At 34.3% G+C, this 22,204-nt stretch overlaps 2 protein-coding genes across 11 annotated transcripts in view; one reads left to right on the top strand and one right to left on the bottom strand.

Moving 5' to 3' along the window:
• The window catches only part of LOC128233037 (kinesin-like protein KIF21A), a 62,380-nt gene that overhangs the window by 18,835 nt on the left and 21,341 nt on the right, over window positions 1-22,204 (bottom strand). For 2 of the 10 annotated variants that reach the window (XM_052946904.1, XM_052946895.1), the window contains exons 19-28: window positions 22,045-22,116; window positions 21,641-21,760; window positions 20,977-21,078; window positions 19,516-19,675; window positions 18,987-19,032; window positions 14,422-14,518; window positions 13,070-13,090; window positions 12,506-12,553; window positions 10,088-10,332; window positions 9,140-9,256 (exon numbers count right to left, since the gene is read on the bottom strand). In XM_052946904.1, the coding sequence (XP_052802864.1) occupies window positions 9,140-9,256; window positions 10,088-10,332; window positions 12,506-12,553; window positions 13,070-13,090; window positions 14,422-14,518; window positions 18,987-19,032; window positions 19,516-19,675; window positions 20,977-21,078; window positions 21,641-21,760; window positions 22,045-22,116 (1,028 nt within the window). Of the gene's footprint in view, window positions 1-9,139; window positions 9,257-10,087; window positions 10,333-11,563; window positions 11,618-12,505; window positions 12,554-13,069; window positions 13,091-14,421; window positions 14,519-14,906; window positions 14,938-18,444; window positions 18,469-18,986; window positions 19,033-19,515; window positions 19,676-20,976; window positions 21,079-21,640; window positions 21,761-22,044; window positions 22,117-22,204 lie in introns of all 10 variants that reach the window. The other 8 variants (XM_052946901.1, XM_052946898.1, XM_052946894.1 and 5 more) reach the window with 8 other exon arrangements.
• On the top strand, window positions 158-8,187 carry LOC128233038 (uncharacterized). Its single transcript, XM_052946905.1, has 3 exons — window positions 158-596; window positions 2,693-3,754; window positions 7,342-8,187. Exons 1-3 carry the CDS (start codon window positions 546-548, stop codon window positions 7,528-7,530), a joined length of 1,302 nt encoding a protein of 433 aa, XP_052802865.1. The 5' UTR covers window positions 158-545; the 3' UTR covers window positions 7,531-8,187.

Genomic DNA, 22,204 nt, shown 5'->3' with positions numbered 1-22,204 from the left:
AGACATTACCACGTAATGGAAACCATTCAATGTCATTTTATAGGAGAAGGCTATTTGCATTTATTTTACATACACCCTGAAGTCTGATGTTGACATTATATCAATAAATCAAAACATGGCATGAAGAAGAACCTTATAGTTCAATAAGATGTTTTGATTATATTTACATATATTGTATTAAAAGATAAACAATAAAGATAAGACTTTTGATTTCATATTGAACACAATTCATTTTGTGAAATGAGTTTTCAGTTTTTACAAAGAAGTGGCACAATAAATCTTCGTGTGACAAGTTTAAATAAACATCCAGGAATAAAATAGGATTTACATTTTTCATCACGACAAAATGTATGCATTGAGTCTTAAAATGAAAATCTTTTAAGTTCGACACATAAACCAAACCAGGACTATTACCGCTAACAATTAATGGGAAATAAACTTATTGAATAAATGATAATGAACGTTAAGGGGGTACATTAAAGAACTTTGATTACTTTTGAAGAAGTATTGTGGGTAATAAAGGCATCTTGCGAATTGCGGTATTGATGACGGTCGACAACGCGACCCTGCATACAAAAATGGATAATAATATGAAGGTAGCTTTCTCTCATTATATTATTTTTAAAGAATAATAAAAAAAAAAACCACACATTTATTTTGCTGGAATATTTAATGAAGTTTTAATCCATGATTTTAGGAAATAATTCAATTTCAAAGAAACAATTATGCCCCTATATGGTATACAAAAACAATTAACCCCAAAATAGAGTTAGTGTTTATGCTATTGTCTATGTAAATTGTATCTTTAGACGGATTATCATCAGATCATTTAGAAAGTTTACGATGAATATGGCCGACAAAGTCCCATTTTCGTCATTTATAGGTTTTATTTCTTGGTTCTTCAGTAAACACGGTGGTTTTGAAGAGACATTTGTGCCAAACATTAAGTATAAGTTAGTGTTCATATCTGGTTTTCTAAACACTTCAGTCAGCAAGGTAACACAGCCTGGCACTGACTCATCGTTTAGGATACCACCATACTAGCCAGTTGTAATCTGGTAAATGGATTGTTGGTTGTCAGAGCTCTTCTAAATGATTAAATGTGAATTTGTCCAGCGATCCCATTCGCGGAGGCATGAACCTGGACACTAAAGACAGAATATTATTTATTTATGGTCTTCTAAACATGTAAGTTGACGACCGTCTGTGACCGTCTTGAAACATTCATGGTTTAGAAGACCAAAAATAAACAACAACTATATATATATATATACTTAAAAAATAGCAAAACATTCATTTACCATGTATAACAATTATTATAAAAACAACAACAATCATCAGCCTCTCCTTAAATGGACATCCAATTTTCTTCAGTCAAACCGAAAAAAGAAGGCTGAAACTTAACATAGTAAGTTAATTGGCCTCAAAACCATTTGTATACAAATAGATTGGGTGCATTTGCATAGCACCAGATGAGATTGCTATTTTATAATATGTTTAGACCACAATAGCAAACTGCCGATTTTCATTTTCTTTCTTTTGATCATAAAAACGAAACGTAACCTTAATAAACTTTCAAAATTTTTGGCCATTATGTTGTAGGATAGTAATAACATCTCAAGATGAGCTTGGAGATTTAAAATTGCAGATATTTAACACTGGGATCAATACAAAGATCTTTGATCTTTTAAGTAACAGTGAACTATTGACATATAGATCTACCCATCCATTTCTTTAATCAGCTTTGGAACTATTTAATTTATAACACTTGAATCAAAACAGAAAATGACATTGATTAAGGAGAACGATATATATGTATATATGCAGTATATGATAGCAATTTTACACTAATTGATTGGATATTTATTTTTGTTGGAAATAAAATGTAGTATAACTTATAAGGTAATATAATTTAAATACGTTTTTGCAAAAAATTATAAACCTTTAAATATCAAATTAATAAAACATACTAAGTAAGATAATAACAAAGAATGTTATAGATGGAAATAATTGCAAAGATAAACAAAAAAAAATCTTAAAAAATTTATTTTAACCATCAAAGTCAACCTGTGCCCAGAAGCAACATTCAAATTTTGAATTTTACATCTTCAACTGTTGAAACCTTTATCCAGCAGATGGTGTAAGAATTTGGGTTTCTTGATCAAAAGCATAATTTCATCAACTGATATGGTATGGTGGAAATATAGCCATTATCTCAAAATAAAGTGCACCCTTTAACCTGAAGCAATATTTATAAAAAATGCTGAGATCAAACCACAATCTGTGTAAATATTTTACCGAACTCTTTCCAAGCTGGAAAAAAAGTAATATCTTTATTTGAGAACTGATTATTTCCAAACAATTACAAACAATTATAAAAGACTGTTTTAAGTATCTATGCAACCATGGGAAGTTGTGACAGCATTGGGTCAAGTATTTGGATTTTATTAAAACATAAAGTGGAAATAATCATGATCACTCCTCTGATCCTCCATGATACTTAACAAGTACTTTAAAATTCAAGATTATATTTTTCAAATGCTTCCTTATAACTTTTGTTTTTTAGTTATTTGTATGGAAAATAAATAAAAGAACTTCAATTACTTTGAACAAAATTTTTCATTTAGTTTTTTATGCCACTCTGATCATATTTTACATGGTCTTTATTTTCATATCTATTTTTTTTTTCCAGAGTGAAAGTGACACAATGTACGAAAAATTCCTGCGGTCTACAAGCAACCGCCTGCAGGATGACTTGCGCACTGAGATGTCCTCGTACAGTCGAGATAAGGACCGCCTTGTTCGTAACCTCGCCCATCTCCACCCCCCTCCCCCGACCCCGTCTACCGCTTCCATCGCGTCCACACAGTTACCCATCAGCCCTGAACACTCAAGTAGGAAATCCAAGTTTTACCGAGCACCGAACATGGTACGTAGCCTGTATACGGAAAGTGAATCCAGCGACTTTTCAGGTTCCTCACGTTCATTTGATATCAGCCCTGAGCATCGGAGAAAAGACAGGAAAGATCATGCTGAGAAAGTCAAGAAAGAACGAGAAATGCTGAAACTGCCAATCATTCATTCCGCAAGCATGAAAAGATCAGAATGGGAGTCAGGAAATACTCGGGATAGTCACATAAATGTTTTTCCGTATAATGACCCTTTGCCCGGGATTTCCGCTGCAAAAGCTTTTCTTGCGGACAGCATGAAAATTCCGTCAATTCACGATCCTCAAAGGACAGACACAGTGTATAATCGGCTATCCAAGAAAGATCAAAAGAAAGTTACATTTGCAGATGAGAATCATGGGTCACTGATATCAATAAACCACATCGAGCCAAGTGAAACTGAAAAAACTATACGGAATTCAAAAAACTCTGAAAGAAAAGTTCCAGTTCCAAAACTGAACCTTGCAAAAAAACAGTACAGTCACACAGCAAGGCCAGTGCGCCCCCAAAAAACTTCGCTCTTGCCACCATTACACATAAGCGCAAACGATGTGAGATCAAACCCACAAATGGTCACCGAAGGTGTGAACGAGTGGAAATCTTTGTACAGCTCTATCATGAACCCTGAGGAGAAAACGAAGGCCCTGAATGACATCATGAATGCTGTACGTCTTAAGAAATATGAGAATGAGCAGGCCATGAAATATGGGAATGGTCCTCGTCCACTTGAAGCTGAAGAATTAGTGAAGGACTATCTTGACCTGAATGCGTCTGGAAAGATAACGTACAGGGACGAAGCTGGAAATGTAAGTACATGATTTTCTTGAAAAAAAAAAAAAAACAGAAAAAAATAATTTCTGTTTGCATTGAAGTACCTTAAATGGTAACAGATACGATGTGACAGGAAAAATCGAGCGCATTGACATTTCATTAAAAAGCTTTTATTCCATGTACATATTCCATTAATGACATACAAAAATACTGAAGACTTAGCCTAATGCATGATCTTCAAAAGCAACCTTAGCAACTGAACTGTCCTTGCCACTCAAGTCTATGGAATGAAATAAATGACATTCAATTTAGCAGTATGTCGGCAGTCATTAAAATGATCATTAAATAGCCTTATTCAAAATGTCATTTTGCAGACATGCAATAGAAATAGTCCCTAACAGTCCCTAATTGTTGCCATCACTACATCAAAGGAATATCAGGTGAGCACAATTAGCTCTTCAAAACCGACAATAGAAAAGCTTTGCATAGAATGACATTTGCTGGAGCAAAGGAATAACTTGTACACAACACTTTCCATACCATTAATCACGTAACAGAATAAAAACTACTTTCATCAAAAAGGAATGATGCTTGGAGAAGCATTTCCTTTCTAATAAAGACATTTTTCCTTATTGCTTTCTTTAAGGGTTGGTAGAATTATACTTGCAAAGGGACAAGGTCTGTTGTTGTACAAAGTTAAATGATACATAAAATTATATAAATGCTTTAACAACATTCAAACTTTGCACTGTGAAGTCTAAAGGTGTAAATCTAGTACAACAATTTTTCAGGTACTTGAAATTTCAATCATCCTATGATATATATAATTGGGCTCATTTGTTTCCATTATTTTACATGGGCATAAGAATTCCAGCTATCATTCTTGAAGTAACCCAGTTGCTCGATGTCTGGGACACTCAGGTAGAATAGCCGTTGTGCAAGGCAAGTTTGTGTACTGGTTTGAACATTTTCAAAGCATTGGCAGACTTTTTTGGTAAAAATTGCTAACATACATTTGTAGCATGTATACATTGACTGGTTTATCATTGATGTCAGTTATTCATGCAGACACTTACAAAATTGAACACCAGCGTTTTTATTTCAACTAGCGTAAAAAGTCTATTTAATTCCTGTTTTTAATTCAATCTTTTGACCTTATCATGTACATTTGAAGGGGTCCAGCTGGATGAGTAAAGGATGGTCATTCAGAGAATGAAAACATGATATAAAACCAGGTTTTATTGCTAAATATATTCCGGCAAGTTAAAAAGGTATCAGGCAACTACAATTTGACAGTTGCTTGCCAAATTGCAAGTTCAGCAAACAAGTTATCTTAAAGATATGACATTGCTTAAAAAACTGCCTCAATTTAAAAAATAATGTCAAATGTATGAGAAATAAGTTCTCCATTAGCTTGTATTTTCAATAGATTGATTTACCAAGGTAAAGTGGTATGCTAAACTAGTTGACAGACAAGATGAACTGCCTAGCTGTTAAAAAACCTCTCACAGGGCACTTGAATTTATACACACACACTGTTCTATCAGCAAATGTTATTAAAAAGTTTGTCTTTATCGAACCTCTTGAGAATGAGATCAAGAGAAAATTATTTCTGCTAGTCGCAGGAAGCCAAACATTTAAATAAGTTAAGCTTGTTGTTGCCAGAGTATTGTTGAATGCTTGTCTTCTAAATGTGCTTGCCATGACATCTAACAAGGAACAGGTGTTACTCAACAGTTTTTACCCTAAAATCAGTTGGGCTTAGTTTGAACCTATATAATTAACCAGAAAACTGTTGTTAGTTTTCTACAATATTATTTTTTTTACGATTTTTCATATATCTATACATCTCAAATCTGTTTACAGTCTCCAAATAGTTTCCTTATATAGTATAATAAAACAGTGATTTTTTTTTTCACCTTAGTGGAAAATTGCCTTTTTCCTTAGATGAATTTAAAGAAAACTGACAATGGTTGTACATCAAATATATGAAAATAAGCAAGAAATGATCAAAACAAAATATACATAAATGAATAAATTTGTTAAAATGTAGAGGGTATAATTGTTGTCAAAGATAATGAAATATTCACTAAGCTGAAAATATTCACTAAAATGCTTTATGAATAGGCCTTTCCCTGACATTCCTTACTTGATTTGACCTTGCTAGGGACCCTCATTTCAAACCTACTGTGCATCCCTGGGACCCCAAAAAAGGTTTTGTTGAGAATAAACCTTAAATTTAAAACTTTCAAATATTTGGAGACACCCATTTTGTCAACCCTGAAGGTCACAAGACACAGTTGAAAAATCCTACACTCAATCCTCTGTTAAACCATCCTCAACAGTTAATTTTGAACAAACAGAGTGAGAGTGGTCTAGCCGCATAGGTGTATGCCTCTCACACAAGAAGTTGTGGGTTCACCGCCATCAGGGTAAGAGTGGTCTAGCCGTATAGGCGTCTGCCTCTCACCCAAGAGGTTGTGGATTTGATTCCCACCAGGGTGAGAGTCGTCAAGTCACATAGGTGTCTGCCTCTCACCCAAGAGGTGGGTTTGATCCCCACCAGAGTGAGAGTGGTCTAGCTGCATAGGTGTCTGCCTCTCACCCAAGAGGTTGTGGATTTGATTCCCACCAGGGTGAGAGTCGTCAAGTCACATAGGTGTCTGCCTCTCACCCAAGAGGTGGGTTTGATCCCCACCAGGGTGAGAGTCGTCTAGTTGCACAGATGTCTGCCTCTCACCCAAGAGGTTGTGGGTTTGATCCCCACCAAGGGGCACTTCCTCATGACCTCTCAATAGAACACCTTTAGTTGGTTCTTCCCAGGACAGTCATATCAGGCTACAAGTTACATCTTGATTTACTTAGTCTTGAACAGTCCAAAATTCTACAAAAATATTTCCTAATAGCAGTCTTTTTCTGGTCCATAAACTTGTGATATATGATGATTGCTTGTTAAATGGAATAAACTGTATACCAATTCCATTATCCATTTTAATCATACTCTCAAATAAGATCAAATTAAGTTTCAATTCATTCCTCTACATTGCTCATATTTATTACAATACTTATCTCACAAAAAAAACTACTAATTGAGTAATTTGATTTCAATAAATTACCTACAAACTTATAGAAAAGAAGTCATTACTCAATCTTTCTGAAAGCTATAAGTGCATTGATATGAATTATGATGCCAAATTTATTTTCTCTGCCGATTTATATCAGTCTATAACAACAGCACGAGAAAGTGCAAACAGCTTCAAAGAAGTGTTTCATACCTTATTTTCTCAAGCATTCAAAAATTTATTAACTTTGTTTGATTTGTGAGGCAGTCATAATATAGAATATGGCATGCTCATGTTAAATCTGCCAACTGAATAACTAGAGAGGCTTTAAGTGCCTTAATAACTGTGTCAACATGTCTGATTACACAGCAAAAAAACAGCTCTTAAATCCAAGCAAGAACATTACTGATAAACCAAATGACCCAAAGTAATCATTTGGAAAAACGATAAAACTTCTGGCTTCAATGTTTCGAACAACCATCATAACCAATGCAACTTCCCTTTAAAATGATAAATGTTTTATGTTCTTAGGGTTTTAATTGTCTGCACTACTTTTCCAGGCCTACTCTGGTTGTATGCCTACACCTAGAAGTAGTCCCCGGCTACAGAACGGCTTCCCTAACACGTTTCAGCTACAGAATTATCTTCGCCAGATGTCACGAACGAAGAGAGTTCTTGAGAAAATTGACGGGCAGGAATACAACAACCCGCGCTCAGCACAGCCAACTCCCGTCTCTGTCGAGGCTTAGATGATAACTTAGTGGTTCTCCACAAGCTCCCACTGGTGAAATGTTTGTAGGGCTTTCTCAAACTCTAAATTTTACATAGCTGGACATGTTTAATTCTTTAAAGACTAGATGTATGAATTTGGTATTGTTGATCCAATGGTGTTTATTGATGACTGTTTAGATGTCACCATTAAAGGGCATGAACTATCTTATAGTGACTGCATGGTCACACTTATTATATATTCAAGCAAATGATACATTTCTGTATGACATAATGCAATGGTCGTAGTGTTCATGCGAGGCATTCATGTGCAAAAAGAATGAGAGGATTTCAATTTCCACAGGAAGTGCTGTTCATTTGTGTTGAAAATCACTAATTATAGACAAGAAGTTTATATTTGTCATCTGATCTAATCAGCAAACAACGAACAATGTTTTGTATTTTTGAGAGTGCTATATAATGTGATGAAAGAAATGGTGATTATTGATTACGAAATTTTACATAACCTATAATCATTCATTAATGCTGTTCATGAAAATCATTTTATGAATATCTAGTGTTGCTTTTTCGATTTCTATGACACTAGATGGAAACAGTGGATTCTTGTTTATTACATGTACAAGCATAATCTTGTATGTGGAAGGGAATCATAGTTATTTTATTTTTTACGTTGTCATCCAGACAATCTTGTATAAATCAGTATTAAAATATATTTCTGTTATAGAAATTGCAATATTTCAAAGAATATATTCTTCTTTCATAGCCAGTGTTGTAGTTCATTTAAGGTTTCAACACTTTCGTCGATCAATACCGACAATTTATGGACGTTTAAATGCCTATTTGACCTCTGGGTATTAGTGTTCACAATCAGATGATATGATCACAGTTAAATCCACAATGCCTATCTAACAATTGTGAATATTAAAATCAATATCATTCTGAGGCCAGTCAAAAGATAAGAATTGGATAAGAGCATTATGGGACTTGCTCAAGTAGTTTACCAGCCAAGTACATGTTAAACCTTGTAGATAATTGTAATTATTGCTGTAGATTTAATATGGATTATCAAGTATCTGTGAAAATCTTTCATGGCAATTATCCAGCAACTCAATCACCGTTCGACACATTCGGCATGATGGATTAAGAAAAGAAATCATGGTGTGTTGAAAAAAGCGACTTGAAGAGAATGCCACAACTCACACCTTGTATATTTCAGTCCAAAAAGGGGGCATGCTTGAGAATTTATTAAAGCCTGAGATCAAATGGGCCCTGCTATGCATGTGTGTATTGTCTCGGGCAACATGTGTACTAAGTTTCATTTGAATATCTTGAACTGTCTTTGAGTTAAGAAAAAAGTTTTTGTGCTACAGGCCATGACAATAACAGATAAGCTAAAAGATGTAATTAGTCCATCTAATTGCCCTTACAGTCTCAGCCAAACTATTATTTCCATTCTTTTGGTGTTCTGAATAATATTCTTAAAAGAAGAGTAGTATATGAAACCACAACGTAGATTGATCATACATGTCCTTTGTAACTCTTTGGCTTCTTACCTCTCTTAAACACATTAAACTGATCTCTCAATGCAAGCTTCTAAGGTAACACCTAATTTTGGTACAAAGTACTTACACAGAGTTGGACCTGGCTGGGAGGGTGAAGCTGTTTTTACGTCGTAGGACTGGGGAGGGACTAGGGCTAGGCTTACTGTTGTCCTTCCTCCGCATGCTGGGAGACACACTGGGCAGTCTGATGGTGAAAAGAACAAGGGAATGTTAGCCATTGTATGAAGCTTCATTGAAACTCTGGATTGGGTAGAGCCAACATTGACAGGGGAGGGGCCAAAGCCAGGTCCTACCTCTGCATAATGGGAGACACACTGAGTAGTCTGATGGTGAAAAGAACATGAGAATGTTAGCCTTTGTATGAAGCTTTATATAGAAACTCTGGATTGGGTAGTCAACCATGACAGGGGAGGGGTCCAGGCCAGGTCGTATCTCTGCATAATGGGAGACACACTGGGCAGTCTGATGGTGAAAAGAACATGAGAATGTTAGCCATTGTATGAAGCTTTATATAGAAACTCTGGATTGGGTAGAGTCAACCATGACAGGGGATGGGTCCAGGCCAGGTCGTATCTCTGCATAATGGGAGACACACTGAGTAGTCTGATGGTGAAAAGAACATGAGAATGTTAGCCTTTGTATGAAGCTTTATATAGAAACTCTGGATTGGGTAGAGTCAACCATGACAGGGGAGGGGTCCAGGCCAGGTCGTATCTCTGCATAATGGGAGACACACTGGGCAGTCTGATGGTGAAAAGAACATGAGAATGTTAGCCATTGTATGGAGCTTCATTTATACTGGATTGTGTAGAGCCAACCATGACAGGCAGTGTATGGACCCTGAACACTGAGGAGTATTGTACAAAAAAGGAAATGGCTTAACATGAAAATGTATCATGACAAAACATTTTTTGAATATGTTTCTAACCAGGAAGAACAATAACAACATATGATATTAAATGATCAACTAAAAAAATTGCTATCATTGTTTTATATAACCTGATCAGCTGTTTACCTGGAAGTACTCGCTGGCCTCTGTGGGAGGGTCCTGTGTGGTGGGGGAACGGTGGGAGGGGGCATGAGGAAGTTGTCCCCACCACCAGGGACAGCAGGGGGTGGGGCACTCTGGCTCATCACAGGAGGCCCCGTCTGCACCTTGGTTTTGGTCACCGCATTCTCAGGGACAGGGTTAAGGGTTCCAACCATCTCGTCTGAAGCCGCATACAGCATGTCATCCAGGTTGGCTTGTTTTCGTCTGGCCTAAATAGAAGATGTAGCAAAAAACAAATTTAATTTTGAATATAGTTCTCCTTCCTGAAGATGCAATCTCTGCAATATTTGTTTCTATGGTTATTTATTGACTACCCTTAAATGGCTAGGAGCTATTGGTAAACCATGAAACAATATCACTATTTTAATGAGATAATTGAAATACTATATCTGGAAAAGAGGTCATAAACATCTACTATTGTGGAAGGGAGTTTCTAATAACTGAACGAAAATTTCTATCAATAGCACTAAAATAAAGTAAAAAATCAGTTTCACGGTTAATGTGTTCTATATGTTCTACATGTTTAAAATTCAATTAGTAACTACAAAGAAAAAAGAGTTAAACAAAATTATAAACTGTAAATATTTTTTAATATAATAAACCATAATTAACAAGAGGGACACATGTACATATGGATGGCAAAGTTCATTATCCAATAGTTTAAGGAGCATGACCCAACAAATGTTTCAGGTCGAGTCTCGGGCATTGAATTTACAAAAATGAGCCCTATCATTAAGTTACATGTATATTTACCATGTTTCAAACGAATATCATTCATGCTGTCTCAGAGTTGCTCATAACGAGGTTCAAGGCTACATAATGACAATACCCTCTTGGATTGACAACATAGATACATGAATTAGTATTATCATGTGTAAACTCTTAGATTAAAATGTTATAAAAAATAATAACAAATATCTTCTACATTATTATCTATTTAGTAGTTGAAGTCAGATCAAAGACAGATTCATGCGCTGTAAAGTTGATGATTAAGTTTGTAGATTATTTTTTATGATTTTTGAGAATAAGAAGTCTGCAACATCTGATGCATCTGCTGCCTGCGAGGGGCCAGTGAAATATATATATATATATATATAGTGAGTTATTTACCAATAAAATACATTGTGTGTGCTTTTTTGTCATGAAATTAAAATTTTGTTTTTTTGGGCCAATAAATAAAGCTTGTGTTATTTGGCCAATGAAATACTTTGTGGGTTTTTTTGACCAAATGAAAACGGCTTGAACTTAGACAAATCAACATCTCAGCATCATTATTTACATGCTTTTAAGCAAAAACCAATAAACAGCATTCTTTTAATCCAGAATCACAGCAGTTTACATTACCTTAGGCATTACATGGTAGTGAATTAATATTTTAATGAATATGTCGCAGAGGAGGGTTAGATCAAAGAGATGGCACAGAAGACATTTTGCGTTTACCTGTCGATACCAGCGCATAGAGCAAGTCACAATCCGAGATGTACGCCGGAATGTCTAATATTATAAGTGTACCATGAACATAAATACTTCTGTCATAATTTAATTGATATATTTCATCATTAATGATTACAAAACTAGGTCATAAAATGAATTTTAGAAAGTTCATTTACACTTTACTTGGCATTTTATTTTCCTAGACAACATTTGTATCACAAATAAATGTACAACCTACAATATCAAAAACAAGGTGTTTCACTTTTAAGCAAATATATCTATGTGAGAACTAGCTACTGTATGTTATACATAGTTACATGTAAATATGAGACGTCATCTGTGAAAATGAGTGCCGAGGAGGTATTCACGTAAACGACAAAAACAACAAATGTTAACCAAAGAATAGGATAACAATAAAAGCTTATAACAATATGTAAAATTGAATTCTAGAAACTTTCAAATGTATTTAATAAAAGCTATGATTTCCAGCTATGAGAACTTATGATACTTAAAAAATATCAAATATCAAAATATCACTTTGCTCTTCACAGAACTCATACGCGCTGATGATGTCATATATGTGCATGTATGGAATTATTGTGTTTAAGTTACATTACATTATTGCAAACAGCTGCTTAAATATACAGCAAAAACATAATTTTCGCAATGATTTGTTTTTTCATGGTCATGGTTAATTTACAACCACTAGAAGTCACCACATTTGATTTAAGTGCTTGTTTTTTTATATAAATGACAATGACATGTTAACAATATATTGTTTTATGATTCAAGGAATATTGATGAAATGTAATCATCTACTGATGAACATCATACTATAAGCTGATACAATTTGGAGCACCGTATCACGAGACAAACTTGACATCGAATATCTCGTGCAGGAGGCGTACATACAACGATACATAAGTGCGGGTTGATTGTCATACTCACAGGCAAGTATACTGGGAGAGAATTGCGGACATACTGCACGAGTATAGTCTGGTTTTTCAAAACAACAAATAACGGTCAGTTTTTCATAGAGTACAATAAACTAAATGACCCTATATCAAATCTATAATCAAATACTTGATAAGTATGTTAATATCATTAGTATAATATGTACAGTACGAATCGGTTTAATAATACTGTCATGCATTAAGATATCAAAATTTATTGGCAAGTTTACAACATAGGATAAGATTATGTTAATCTCTGGAATATTACACCATTTTCTATCGCATTAAAGATCTGTACAACAGGTCCGCCAGTTCATGCCTATACTGTTCATGCAAGGACTACAAGAAATACTATAGGTAACTCCTATCAATTTACCATGACAAATTACCCTTAAAATCTAATTCATTAGAAAACATGTGACACATTATTGTTTTGGTAAAACATGAAGAAACATCTATAAAGCATTTATGTAAATTATTCTCTACAATCTTCAACGTCTAAATGGTTTTCTGTTCCAGCAACAGAACTACAGTTATAAGTTACATGTTTAATACTCACAGGCAATATTCGATGAAAATCCTAATGACAAGAGTCTTGGGTTACATAAAACTGATATAATTGTTCAGTTTTTGGTTACATGATGAACCCATTCTATATCAAGTATAATTATGGTCATTCAAGACTTTTCATGTGCATTTTTTTTTATTAATAATGCTTTCATGTTTAATAACACAGCCAAGTATATGATATACTAGTTACAACCAGACTTTGAGACAAGATGCAAGATATATTTATATCAATTTGTATGTAGTTGTTTTTTAACATAATAATCAAAGCTATAACTTTCAAACTTGTGGGCTGGATATTTTCATTCTGAACATGCATCCCTACCTCAAACAACGGACTTAAATCTCCCAAAACTATATAAAACATGAACATTGAACATATTCTTATTCATTTCATACATCTAAAACTGTGCCAGGAAAATCTCATTGTCTAACAGAAATGAAGTTTGATAAAAACAAGAGTGCTGCGGAGAGAATTGTAACACCCGCCTGTTACATTTCAATAGAAAAAAGGGGCATAATTCAACGATTATTACAGCAAGAGTTATGGGCCTTGCTATGCACATGTGTATTGTCCCTGAAAACAAGTTTCAGGTTTTAAGTTATGGCAACGGTTTAAGGTTTTAAATAGGGTGTTTCTTCCATGGTCACTTTTGTTATTTTTACAGGGCTTCGATTAAAGAAAGTTTGGAAGTATATTACTCCCTAGAAATGGGTATAAACTTGATTCCTTGGAAGTACAAAATATTCCATAATGTTGAAAAAAACTTCCAAAGTAGAAAGCTTGGAAGTTCAAAATATCAAAATATTACTTTTATGGTCACAATTTCAATCAGTCTTTCAGTAAAACGAATAATTATAATACAAGTATTTGAATTTGGCATGTTAAAGTTGCAAAATAATTTTTAACATTCTAGTTGAAAAAGATATTGTATTCTGGAGACTTAAACTTCCACATTTCAGTGAAAAAACTTCCATAATTGTTGGACAGGAAGTTCATACTTCCAGATTCAAATTCTTAATGGAAGCCCTGTTTTTAAATAGGTTCATACCAACCCTAGCGTTGGGTTGGGATAAACTTATCATACAAGAGCAACCATAGTAGATGCTTTTTCTACCACCTCAATTTAACAATATATAGCAAAGATGTATTTTATTTCTTTTTTACATACAGGCACTTTTTTTATCACGATTTGCCCATGGTCAAGATAAGTAAAAGTGGTGCATTTTCTAAAACATAAGAAGCTTCTATGAATATGCAGTTCTATTTCTTCACAACAGTATAATGCAATTGCAATGTAAATGAAAGGAATTATTTTACATTGTACTAAGTGTTGGTCTTACCTTGTCACGTTTGGCAGCAGTTGCGGGGTCCCAGCTGGCAGCCATGAGTGGGCTTGACCGTTGGCTGACCATGGGCTCCACACGACTCTCAAACATGCTAGAGTGGCCACAGTGACAGAATGAAGAAACCATGGTCAGTTACACAGCCCGCAAACAAGCATACATGTACAGCAAGGAATCAGCTCTTAGGCCATAGTTTTTTAAGATCCTCATCTCTGCCAACTCCAGTTTGAAACCCCTTGACCGAATGTTATTCATTTACATGAATATGTACACAGCAAGATGCGTCAGAAGTTGGAAAAAATGGCACCACAATGCTTTGTTTTGAAAAATTCAAATTAAAAATTACAAGCAACTCAGATGAGAATCTTAAAAAGAAATACTGCCTTCTGATTGGTGAGAACATGGCATGAGTGAATGTATATTATATTTGGGGTAAGAAAGATTAAGAATTTGGAGAATATTTGATAGGAGATATGCACTACCTTCTGTTTGCCATGTATAAGTTTACATATTCTGAAATACAAGTTATATTTTTCTCTTTAAACATTATAATTTATAATTATCATGCACATCAAATACAGTGCCTTTTGCAATCACCTCTAGTTGGAGTAATTAGAAACTGCAGTAATAAAAACTTTATGTCATTTAAGTTTTTATGATGAAACATAAGACGTAAAAAATCTGTAGTACAAAGAGAAAAATACAAGCCAAGCAATCAAATGGCTAGGAAAATCTGATGGTTTTTTTTCCATAGCTCTGAAACAAACAATGAAAATAATCAGCTAATTGCTGTATGAATCTTCTCTGGTTTCATGCCTTGGCTTTCATCCTGTATCATCAGAAGCCATGTAATTACCCAGCACCCACAAAACCACTCAGTCTTATGATTCTTCAAAGAAATGTCATCAAAGTAAAAACTATTGAAGAGGCTTGTTTGGAATTGGAATTTCTGTTATGTGGATAATTTCTGACATTGCTCTTGCACAAGTTAATGTGGAGACTGCAAATTACAATTTGGTGCCTATATTACTGTATTAGAATGAAAATCATCAAAGTTTTTCTTTCTTCTGTCAACCAGATTCCGTACAAATCATGATTTCATTGATGTAAATGTTACAATTATGTTTAATAAGCCAAAATAAACCATGGTCTGCCGTATTCTTATTTTTTGTTTACACTACATTAGTACAATGGGAAAATTGACAAACAAATTCTATTTTTCATGGACATTATGCAGTAGGGGAGAAAACTCTTCTTCAAATGAAATTGCATACAACAATTTATTGCATTTTAAATTTAGAAAATTAATCATGACAGCATACATTTTTTAATAAATATAGAGGAACACATGATGTAATATCATGGTCTTCCAATCCCAAGAGGTCACCATTCGGCACCTATGAAACTACCTTATTAATTGTTCATGATAACAAGATTTTCCTAGCAAAATGTACCACACCACTCAATCAATCAGTGCATAATAGTGTGCTGGGGGTATCTGACGTTGCCATAGACAGAGAATTATAACATTGCCAATGGGGAGATACCAAGTGAAGATAAAATAAAACAATTGACAAAATGATCTTGATGAAAAAAATAAATACTAAATGAAAAGTATGTAAAACTGAACAAAAACTTATGCAATTTTTATGTTGTGCTCAAAAACAGTAGACATGACAATACTGAAGGTTACATTTGGTAAATATCATACTAATAGCATAATGCATAATGATGTGGGGTTTTTATGATATATGCAAAAAATCTTGATTTACTTCACAATAGATAGAACCATCTATAAGATGAACCAATGTTGATGAACTAAATACAGTGAAAGTTAAAAATACTAAAGGATATAGAAATATGGAAGTGCAAAAACAGCCCGTTCTAGCTCACCTAAACTTAAAGCTTGCATGGCAAGTGCCGAACTCTCTATGAGCCAACTCAGTTGCGAGGAACAAATGGTTTGAAAGTACCTCAGCTTACACATTCAGATGATAAAAGGAAATTGCATGTATTTTTTTTATCACCCTTATAACATACAACAAAATTTTAAATGTCTGCCGAAAAATAAAAATACAGTCTAACCCCATAAACTCAAACTCCCTGGGATGGCAAAAGTACCTTGAGCCTCGGAAAATTTAAGCAAAGCGGGATTGTTTACCCTCAGTTAAAAGAAATCGGTCCTTTACATCTAGTTCGAGCCATCCAGGAACTCGAGCCAAGCATTCGGTTTGACTGTAAATCATTAAATATGGATTGAAAACAGAACTGATATGCCCAAAAAAACTTCAACCAGCATGCAATCTTTCTAACCAAGGAATATGGGATTCATTCAAAGGGATTAAAATTAAGTTAGGATCAATTTTTAGGAAAATGTAAAAGGAGGGCTTCTAGCTGAGGTGAGCTTTATGCACAACAAAAAGCTAAGTAAGTTTAAGTAAGCTTATGCAAGCTTATGCAAGCCTTGCCTTGGGTATAATCAGGACCAGAGAACCTCTAAAGCCAAGAATATGCTTATTACGAGGAAAGCGATAAAACAAAAGTCACTATTGTTTCCATGGTGAATTTGAGCGTGTCGTTATGTTGGATTGTGTCCAAATCCAGTCCAAATTCCATTTGTGGAAGGGAACAGCCAAAAAAGAGAAAAATGAAAAAAAAGCTGTGTTAATAATTATTGGGAAATATTACTGTTAATGTCACTATCAGCTAACAAGGATTTCTGTGAAAAAGTCTCCATACTTGTATACTTTTGGAATTAATCAAAATATTAACTGCTGATCTCTATATCTCCGAAAAAAATAATACACAGGACCTTGAATGCTAAATATTACATGCAAGAAATATTAACATGTTTTTTTTTGTTATCAGTAGAGTTGTGGCTTTTCATCAAACAAAAGTTAATACTAATGATATGATCTGAAAGTAAATAAAGAATGATGTATAAGCGATATGCCGTTTAGCGATTATAACAAGATTTTTTTCCCCGGACCTTTTCACAGAAATCAGAGACTATGGTTGATTTTCTGAAGGTGATTTTGTGCAATAACATGGTTAAATTGTTTGTACATTCTAATATAATTCAAAAGCTAAATGTAATACTATGTCCACTTACACCACAATTAAATCAACTAGGGTGTAGACTGTTTAACCACCAAAGAGGAGCACTTTCGAAACTTTAATATAATACCTCCATTATGTAATGATACTGGAAAAGTGATAATGCGTTTTTCATTAATGCCATAATCTCAATATTTCTTAGAAATATTTCTTAGCATCTTACGCACAATCACTGCCAGGTATTCCAAGGAGTTATTCCTAAAGCTGACAAGAACAAAAGGCTGTTGCGTCCTCTGTTGTTTTCATGATAAATAAAAGCAAAATATCCTTGTCCTTGAATGTACATGCATACATGTAGCTCCTGAGTCCAAACTACCATGTATGTTTTAACATGTATATCAACATAAAAAAGTGTGACTTTTGCTTTGATAGGTAAAGATGTTCGCAAAAAGCTACTGTTTTGATCTTGTCCTAAATTTCTGTCAACCCTTGCACTGTAACAGTGCTTGATTCAATTTTTAAAATAATGAAGCTAAAAATACTTCTGTGCATTGCAACTTAGATTGAAAAACTAAAATTAAGCCGGCAGCATACTACTTTAAGCTGTAAGCAATTAAAAAAGTTTATTTCATTAGAAAAATCACAACCCTTATGATACCGTCTTGAATTAACATCTATAGTTTTCTCACGGCAGAAAAAAATAATCTTATAGGTCTTTTTCGTGGATACCGCCTGATGCAGCATATTTCATTGCATAGTTTTGATCGGATAGTCCAGCCCAAATAATGAAATCATCGTTCAAATTATCTGTAAATGGATAGTCCTTGTAAAAATTTCAGTACAAAAGCTGGCTAAAAATGGTATCCGCGAAAAATACTATAACCATGCATTGGGGCTTAAAACTTATTTATTTCGCTCCTATATTCCATTAAGCAAGTCACAATATCCACCATCGAAACTCACCGCATCATCATCTGTCTCCTATTTCTGAGTTAAGCATAATATCAAGCAAACTGTGCATGTATTAGTAGAACAGAGAGCCGTTCAAAACAAAACTGGATGCTGTAAAATTTACTTTCATGTATAGATTAACATGTTTAAGAACATACTTGTTTCTCAAATTCTGGTAACATGACCTAACCAACTAAGCCCTTTTTCAATAAAGAACCTATTCAACAATACCTAAACAATCTCATAAGTTATAACCCAAAGTATTATTATAAATATAACTTTAAGTTGTTCATATATATAAATACAGAAATAAATAAGCTTATGCCAATAAATTACTTCAAGGCAAAAATACAACTATTTTTCTGTCCACAATTTCTATATACTTGCAAAATAACTATTACATCTTCATGTTAGTCATTAAACAGCTTGGCCTTTTCATGCCTATGCCTCCATGTCATGTTACCAGAGTTCCAGCCTGATTTGTTTATCTTGATATTGGGGAAGAATGTGCAACAGCAGTAAAGGGGGGAGAGTATTCAGGGGACATAACTCACCTGTCCACTGGGGAACTGGATGATGAGCTCGTGGAGCTATCCATGTCTGAAAAACAGGAACCGTGCAATAGGCATGTTACATGGCATTAGCGGAAGTTAGGAACCGTGCAATAAGCATGTTACATGGCATTAGTGGAAGTTAGATAACAATCTACCTTCAGGGTATCACAATTTAATTAGGAGATGAATGTATCATATACTCATTATTAAATGTCACTTTGTTGTTTTCAATGTTAACTCAGAAATCTAATATGCGACCTCTGAAAGGTATGATATGAGCAATACTTGCAAATTAAATTCAGTCTTCCGACAAATGAAAACCTTAAGCAAACAGTTATGGGAAAACACTTTCAAGGCTGCTTAAAATGTCACGCCAAAGAGAAAATAGTATAGGGTTTGGCACTACAAGTATAGCTACAATTATAATCTGAATTACTAAACAGCTTCATTCCGCCCTCAGATACTAAATTGTAAGTGAGTTGTCCAAGACAGTCCTGTACTGGGAAGTTAATGTGTATCACAGCCATACCATCAACCTGCTCAGTCATAAGGTTGTCCACCTCGATATCGGCCCTGCCATCCATCATATGTTTGAGCAGGTCTTGTTGAAGCGTGTTGTTCAGCTCGGTCTGGTGGAGTTTAGCCATCAACTCTCGCACTTCAGACTCCTTACCCGCTAAGGCCTGGCCCTGATAAAATGTTAAATGAAGTATTTGGCTAATTTATAAAACCATGACCCTTATTATTTAGCCTAAATGTTAACACTGAGATTTGCTAGGGTTTTATCTAAAGAGATATGAAAGGGTGCTGCACCCTGTTCTTTTTTGGTAGCACCATTCTGCCCTCATGGAGACCAGCATGTCTACCCTCCTGCCTTCATAGAAATAAATGCTTATAATAATTCAACTGTTTTACCCCAGGTATTATAAATGCATACAAACTTGAAATATTTTGAAGTTGAAATCTATTAATACTTCAAAATTCCTACTATTTTTTGTGAAATTCAAAAAGTTCAAATTCTTCACTGCCAGACACAATGAAACTATTTTTTGTGAAATTCAAAAAGTTCAAATTCTTCACTGCCAGACACAATGAACTCTCCCCCCCCCCCCCCAGCACCACCCTGTCCTCTTGAAAACCAGGCTACAACCCTATATGCAATAACCTAATTCTGGCAGTCTTGTGTATTGTCTGATACATTTTTAATATATACAGAACATTATGTATGATGTATAAATGCTTGTGATAAGTTTTCTGAATCTTAACCATTTAAAGTTACTAGCATTTTAAACGACCCAGCACCTGAAAATGTTGTGTAACTCAAAATCTATATATGGTAAGTACATTTAAAAATGCAAACATTTTATCGCATCATTAATGTATCATTTTGTTTAAATGTGGTTACCAAATATATAACCGTTGAAGATCTTCACCTTGATGTCAAAATTAAGAATCTTTTATGAGTTTTAAAAATAAGTTCAGTTCAAGGGAGCTAAATCTAGACCCAGCAACATTTAAAGACCGATTTCTATAGGGAGAACTTTTGGGTCATTTGTTGAGTAAAACATTATTTTTAATAAAATTATTAATATTCAAGGATTAACTTCATATCGAAAATGCCCCAAAACTGGTCTTGTAAGACATGTAATATAATTGACTTATGAAGTACAAAGAAACTGATAGCAAATGTTGTAGGCTCAAACTAGTTGCAAAATGAATCACTGTTTTCATTCAGGAGTCAGTTTGTTAATTTTAAAATTGATATGATTACAATTCCCATGTTAAAAATCATTCATCTCATACTTTTAAGAACTTCTTCATTTACTCTTGGAATCCATAGACAATAGTAAATATTAGCAGCATTTTTAAATGTATAAATATGGGTTTAAAAAATCAACTGTTGTTATTTAACTAAAATAATAGCATAGAAACTGCTGACTACCATCAAATAACAAATATCCAAGGAATAAGACTTGTATACTGAAAATACCTTTGATATTGCCATGGTAATGAAGTGCTCCAGCAGATATTTAGCCTCCTCCAGGCTCACAGCACTCACCAGTGTGGCTGGATCGAGACCGCCTCCCTCCTCCTACACATGAACAATGTACAATATATTAGTTAACAAAACAAAAATATTTACGACAATACAACAGTTACTGGTAATATGCGTACTAATTTGCATGTGAATATCCTGAATGTTTTTTGAGACACAGCATCAATAATAAACTTAATACCAACATCAAGGCTGTTTTTCTCCTAAAAACCCCAATGAAGCTAATGTTTAACATTGCAAACCATGGTTCAGACATGTAAGAAGACATAGTCATAAAAAAAATGGCTTATTAAAAGAAATATGATACGGCATTACTTCATAAATAAGCCTTTCACTATTTCTCAAGCGAAAGAAATATTTCACACTTTCTACGATTTTGTATAAACTTTAGCTTGATATAGAACCATACGTGTTAGAATATAGAAACTCCCACTAGTGCTTCTAACACTGTTTACTAAGCCTGCCTAGTAGTGTTGATCTATACATCACTTTTTACCACATGTCTAATATTGGTCTGGCACTCGGTTATGTTCTTTTGGGCAACATATGTATGTCATTACAACAGTCCACGAGAACCCAGTAGTGTTAATGTCCTTACCTTGCTCTCTTCCACCTGTACAATGTTGGACTGACACTCGGTAATGTTCTCCTGGGCAAACGCCACCTGGTTCTGCAGTGAAGCAATCACGTCGCTCACCTCAACAATCTTGCTCTCAAGCTGTGGATTAGATAATACATAAATATGTGAATACTGGTTGTGTCATGTTTTTAATACCAATCTCAATCTTTAACACGTTTTATGTGTTCTGATAATATGTGGCTTATATTTATTTCTGAAATATGGCTCAAGTTACCTTCCTTTTATATTACTGCAGGAAATAAACAAGTTGGAATGGAAGCCTCGAGAAAAAGTTTAAAATTTACTTAAAGCAATTTCTTTGCTTTAACATACTATTACATTTTTCATAAAATTATAATAAATCTGCAGTCTTCCATACTCACATGCCCCAGAGATATCAAGGTCTCTTTCTTCTTTTGATATTTCTCAATTTTCTTGCCTAGTTTTTCTCGGTGCTGAAAAAGAACATATGCCATTACCTCATAACACAACAGTTTCAAATCAACCCTCACAAGAATACATAAAAAGATGTTCATGTATCAA

The sequence above is a fragment of the Mya arenaria genome, chromosome 4, assembly GCF_026914265.1.
Source record: "Mya arenaria isolate MELC-2E11 chromosome 4, ASM2691426v1".
Classification (NCBI taxonomy): Eukaryota; Metazoa; Mollusca; class Bivalvia; order Myida; family Myidae; genus Mya; species Mya arenaria.
This window is presented reverse-complemented; position numbering and strand designations above follow the sequence as displayed.